Source organism: Saccoglossus kowalevskii, chromosome 5 (genome assembly GCF_978046115.1).
Source record: "Saccoglossus kowalevskii chromosome 5, keSacKowa6.1, whole genome shotgun sequence".
Classification (NCBI taxonomy): domain Eukaryota; kingdom Metazoa; phylum Hemichordata; class Enteropneusta; family Harrimaniidae; genus Saccoglossus; species Saccoglossus kowalevskii.
Window position 1 is genome coordinate 30,264,278 of NC_140645.1, and position 6,589 is coordinate 30,270,866.

Consider the following 6,589-nt stretch of genomic DNA (forward strand, 5'->3'; position numbering starts at 1 on the left):
CAGACCACCATGATATGTTATATTTGGTTATTAGAGTACAGTAATCTCCCATAATTGTAATGGGTTTTACTTAGCAGCTATTATTGTATATAGAATTATGCCAGGTAAGTGGTTGATAGGTCGATACCTGAGAGACCGCCGAAAAGCTCGACCAATGCCTTAGGTAAATACATACTCAATATAGGGAAAAAATACATAGATGATGCATATACTTGTGATCGATATGCTATAGTCAATCGCAGAATGGAACATGTTAGTCCTGTTCGACGTAAGCAAACTGTATATATTACTTTTTTTACATATTACATTCACGTACTTACCTGTCGTATGTAATATTGTACCACGACTGTTAACACAAATTAAAAACATATATAATTGTGTACTGGCATCTAATTTATCTGGGAACTTTACAGAATGAATATTTCATTGTGTATAATATGTATTGAATGCAAGCGCTAATATACACCTCACAGTAAACTCACAACTGTCATTAAATACCATGGTATATGGTTCATAATACAAAGGTCATTTATCAATGAAGTTAAAAGTAGATACTTTTATTTATTTCCTTAACACCTTACGCTTTGAGCAATAATATTCGTACAATCTATCTATCAATATTGACCTGAACACAATTACTAATTTTCCGAATATTTTCATTGAATAATTAGGCATTATGATAGCAGTTGTTAGAACAGTGCTTCATCTTTTGCAATTCATGTCAACTATCTACCAAACATCCCCCGTAAAGCAAAACAAAACATTTTTGTAATATTAACATGTATTTGCGCACAGGTCTTGAGTGTCACGTCAGCCATGTTTAAAAGTCTTGGCTAATATTCACATTTTCCCCTATTACACAATAAAGACTGTTTTACGTCTACAGGTCAAGCTTTTGAACATAAATAATACCATATAGCTTACGCTTACGCTTTTTTGAATAACAATGTGTGCAGTATACAATGCAGGTCAACACAAATGTCATATGTGTCTGTGTAACTACTGGTATTTTAGGTCCATGTCCTCATTACTTTTGATATGTAGATTAGACTATTACAATTCAGACACTGTGTAAGTAAAATCGCTGCTACCATAGTGTGCACGAGTTGTGTTGTGCTCTTTGACCCCAATTCATAACACCTGTTTTAGCTGCTGGTGTATATGACTGCTTTAGATCTGAAAGTTGTTGCTCTTCAACAATTCACACCACTAACAGTCAGTATGAATCCAACATGGCGGCGACACTCATAAATGTAATACACTCGCTCATTGGAACACAATGATGTGTTGCAAATAAGGTTTGAAGTCTTGAAACCTATAGTCTCACAAGCTCCTTAGATTCAGTCCTGACATATTTATACGTACTTCACTGATCAACATCCTCAATTTATGGTCAAACCACGGGGTAATAAACACTTTGGTTACTTCCCTTTTGATTTGGGTCACAAAGACAAAATCAGTGAATTTACAAAAAAAATATGATTTTCTAATGTAGAAGAATGAACTTTTATTTAAAACTTGTAACATATTCTACTATTAGTAAAACATTATATAAACCTAGCGTATTTGTTTTATTTCACAGTAGTGAACCGGTTCTTATGTGTTTACAAAATTGTAGTAACTATTTTCCGAACAAAACTACTACTATTTTTTTAGAACCCATCCAAATGAATGTCATTAGCTGATATTTCTCACTGATATAATTTATTTTAATTGAGCAAACAATTAAGTGCCTAATTTCACATTTACTAATGTGTTATGTGAAAAAAATATTTAGACGGAATATTACGTTCACTATCCATGCCTTGTTTAGGTAATACATGTAAACCCGGAAGTATTAAGTCTGACAAATGCGTGTATGAACTGATTTAGAACAGGTTTAGCAGATATGAAAGCATTGTCATATGTATAAATATCCAGAGCGTTATTGTTTTACACAAAATATAAAGCAATATCTCGTTATAAACTCACTTCATGTGATCTGTTTCATGGGCGACCCTTGTTAGAGATGCATAGCTTAAAGTAAGACAAGTTTGCTTTGAAATCACATAAAGTCTGTGTTTTGTTTATGTCACCCCAGTCAATGCGTTGACGCAACAAAATGAGCAGTGTGACACAGATACTCGTTATACATAATTAATCAAGTGAGCATTGCCATGGTGTCGCAGGTAATAATAATTCTATCCACATAGAAGACAAGTGGTTTCCCTCAGAGACTTGTGTAATACAAACATGCAACAACAAATGATATTGCAAATACAATATACAATATATTAATATATATACTGTATATAAACAATACACACTATCACCCTATTAATCTTATCTTTATTAAACACTTAACATAGCGGGAACCATTTAAGCGTGAGACTTGAAATGAAAATGACAAATCGACATCACTACAATGTATTTACTCACTATATAGACAACATTCTATTGCTGCATTCCGGGTATAAAAATGTGTTCACTGACTTTTTACCGTGAATTCAAATTAGTGCAGAAATTTAAAGTTGTGTGGCTATGTTTACGAACTTCGATCAAAGCCAACGGATATGCTATGGTCTCGTATGGTCGTCCCATATAAAATCACAGTTTGATTATTTAAAATTGTTCATAAATCGACAAAGACTTCAATACTTCATTTAGTATAGCATAGCAATAATAAGAAATAGTACATAAACATTAGGTTTAATACAAATTAGTATAAATTAGGTGCTTCATTTACATTATGATAAACAACAGTAACAACAATTAATAGGCATGTTACCATACTTACAATCACATGGTCACGTCAGTTACGACCGAGATGCGTATAATATACATTAAACACTCACAACATTTTAATGCATATCAGGGACACGACAACTCATTTTATATACAAATATGTTTAGGAATTGACATTCACATTAAAATCAATACATTATTTGCAGTAATATTATATTTGTGAGGCTCGAGGTCAAAACTCATCCTACGAGAGGTTATTTTTCACAGTCCATAATTACAAAATAACATAAATAGTAAACTAAAAAAAACAGATTACAATCCCAAATAGAAACCTACAGTGAATCATAATTATAATGTTTTACAACAATACAAATATGAATAATGCAACAAAGTCTTACACAACACTTACATTACACAAGTAATTAAAAAACATAAAACTACGCCACGAGGAAGTACCTGTTACATTTTAATTCAGACACATTCCAGCATGATACTTTTGTGGTCATTGACATTTCGTATTCAAACATTTGCATATGGCGACTCAAGTAATGGAACGTTAATATGAACCTGTGTAACGAAAATAATGAAAGTTTGTCAATCAACAGGAATTGCACTACGGTTTCATAATTTCGAATATATTCATAATCAGTTACTTACGTGTTTGTCTTGAATTATCTGGCTAATAGAATTTCTTAGTTGAGTAAAAGATGGTCGGTCTATTGGATGACGTCTCCAACACGAAGTAAGTAATTGGAATCTAAATAGAAATATGTATTGTGTCAAGGTAAATTTCTCATTGGTGGGATATTGTCTGTATTGAAAGCATTGACAATATCAGAAATTATAATTACATATGATTTCCACAATGTGCTGGTTTTGGCATTCGATTTCCTTCTCGTATCATGCTTGTCACTGCTTGCTCAGACGCCCCTTGGTATGGCACTGCACCTGGTGTTAAACAGAATAACACAGGTGGGTATGTGATTATCATACACTATTTCTCCCACTTGACTTGTCGCAGTTTTAAATATAAAATATTATGTAAATCAATACATATATTTACCGAGATTCACAATTTCCCACATGACGACACCAAAAGACCAGGTATCACTCTTCAATGTAAATCTTCTGTTCAACAATGTTTCAGCAGACATCCATTGATATGGATAGTTGTTCTAGAAAATAATGCATGATGTCTCATTAATGGTGAATCTTGTCCATTAAGGGTATACATAGATGAAATGAAGTCAATTTAATAAATTAAATAAGAATACACTTAGCTATACTTAATTAATTCTTTCGTTTACGGTACCGTGTATGTCTCCACAACATATATCACGTAGGATTAGACATAGCTGATAGAAAAATATAAAACACATACTAGAATATTTATATACCTGAGTTTTTTCAAAGAAACGTAAGTCGTCGATGACGTCACTAGCGTAGCTAAAATTGGATATTTTACATTGTCTATGGCCATTCAATAAGATATGCTCAGTGGTCAAATATCTGTGAATAATCTGAAATAAGAATAAATGACAAAGTTTTTTTTAAACAGCATGCACTCACGCAATTTTTCGGATGTGGCATGTGTACAACATTGGAAATATAAATAGAATGTAATGAACATGGAAATATAGATAGCATGTAATGAACTTTGAAATATGGATAGCATGTAATGACCTTGGAAATAAAAATATAATGTAATGAACTTGGAAATATAGATAGCATGTAATGAACTTGGAATTATAAATAGCATATAATTAAATGTGGAAATATAAATAGCATGAATTGAACTTGGAAATATAAATAGCATGTAATGAACTTGGAAATATAAATAGCATGTAATGAACTTGGAAATATAGATAGCATGTAATGAACTTGGAAATACAGATAGCATGTAACGAACTTGAAAATATAAATAGCATGTAACGAACTTGAAAATATAAATAGCATGTAATGAACTTGAAAATATAAATAGCATGAATTGAACTTGGAAATATAAATAGCATGTTATGAACTTGGAAATATAAATAGCATGTAATGAACTTGGAAATATAAATAGCATGTAATGAACTTGAAAATATAAATAGCATGTAATGAACTTGGGAATATAAATAGCATGTAATGAACTTGGGAATATAAATAGCATGTAATGAACTTGAAAATATAAATATCATGAATTGAACTTGGAAATATAAATAGCATGTTATGAACTTGGAAATATAAATAGCATGTAATGAACTCGAAAATATAAATAGCATGAATTGAACCTGGAAATATAAATAGCATGTAATGTACTTGGAAATATAAATAGCATATAATAAACTTGGAAATATAAATAGCATGTAATAAAGTTGGAAATATAAATAGCAAGTAATAAACTTGGAAATATAAATAGCATGTAATAAACCTGGAAATATAAATAGCATGTAATGAACTTGGAAATATAATTAGCATGTAATAAAGTTGGAAATATAAATAGCATGTAATAAACCTGGAAATATAAATAGCATGTAATAAACTTGGAAATATAATTACGGGAAACCAACCTTTAATTTAGACAGATGCTCCATTCCATTTGCAATGTCAGCCATACACGATAACAGTCTACTTTGAGTAATATCCTTTAATCCAGACTCGTTACGTTTAGAATGAAGATAGCATTTCAGATCTGACGACTGTAACTCCATTATTATATATTTTGGAACTGTGTATAAACAAGATATTAATAAACAATTACTGTGATTCACCTTATTTTATTTCCCTGACGATATGATGTGTCGCCCACTCACCTTTGTCTGTGCAGCATCCAAGTAATTTTACAATATTAGTATGATTTGATATATACTGCATTATTCCAATTTCTTTGGAGACCTCTTTCTCAATTTGATTGTTCGAAGGATCTACAACACAGAACATATTACATGAACTTTAAAACCTGCAAATCACACTGTATTTTATAATTCACATGACATAATAGTCAAACACGATAATTGCAATATACGATGGTTAAATAAGACCCATATAGATATGTCGTCATACAAATAGAGACACATATAGCATAAACTATCGAACATGTATTCATGAGAGACATAATATTACTCACCAATATTCTTCTTAATCACAACATCTGACTGACCACCTGTTCCACTCCAAGCAACACATTTTGCCAATTCATAGAATCGACCAGCAGATACTATACATTTCATGCTTATATCATGTCTCGGAAATTCTAATATTTTTTGTCCTGCTTTCATGTAAATATTTTCTTTTCCGTCGTGGTTAAGGGAGGCGTACACATTGTCATCGTTAGTAGGCTAATACAAACGTAAACAATAATATTTAATACAATCCATGTTGGTGATACAACACATTGATCTATGACTGGTTTGCTGGTAAAATTATCTATAGTAAGATTGAATAAATAAATAAACGAAAAATAATATTAATTGTACCTTTTTTGATAATTCTGGCCTAACATTCTCGTAAGTAGCTGAAACATGGAAGTTTTTTGAGGTTGGTAATTGAACTGCGCAAACATATTCGGAACATATATTTCTACACTGTGTCCAACCATTCAATTAATCAGACAGGTAAATCAAAACCATAAATCAAATTGCGATTTGTTTCTGACATATATAGGGCAATCTAAATTCGTTCATACATTAAACATGATTGACTACGATAGGCAGTAATATTGAAAAAAAGATTGACCGTTAGTTTCACATTGATAGTGTCACAATGCAATATCACAGCCTCGTCAACCATTAAGTGTTCTATGAACTTTGAACATAAACACGTGTGTCGTTTACTGCACACACCTCGTGGGACAACTAGTTTAACAAAATCAGCAGCATTATCC

At 31.5% G+C, this 6,589-nt stretch overlaps 1 protein-coding gene across 1 annotated transcript; it reads right to left on the reverse strand.

The window, feature by feature from the left end:
• Positions 1-2,311: 2,311 nt before the first annotated feature.
• LOC146746018 (tyrosine-protein kinase receptor Tie-1-like) lies at positions 2,312-3,877 on the reverse strand. Its single transcript, XM_085499307.1, has 4 exons — positions 3,788-3,877; positions 3,576-3,672; positions 3,382-3,481; positions 2,312-3,291 (listed from the first exon to the last, which is right to left on the reverse strand). Exons 1-4 carry the CDS (start codon positions 3,807-3,809, stop codon positions 3,244-3,246), a joined length of 267 nt encoding a protein of 88 aa, XP_085355433.1. The 5' UTR covers positions 3,810-3,877; the 3' UTR covers positions 2,312-3,243.
• Between the last annotated feature and the right edge of the window lie 2,712 nt (positions 3,878-6,589).

Bases quoted from the DNA above. Each gene is read 5' to 3' on its own strand.
- LOC146746018 (XM_085499307.1), bottom strand. From the start codon at position 3,809: ATGTGGGAAATTGTGAATCTCG. The intron at 3,673-3,787 runs GTAAATATATGT...GTTTAACACCAG, and splicing joins GTGGGAAATTGTGAATCTCG to GTGCAGTGCCATACCAAGGG. The intron at 3,292-3,381 runs GTAAGTAACTGA...TTCGTTACACAG, and splicing joins AGATAATTCAAGACAAACAC to GTTCATATTAACGTTCCATT.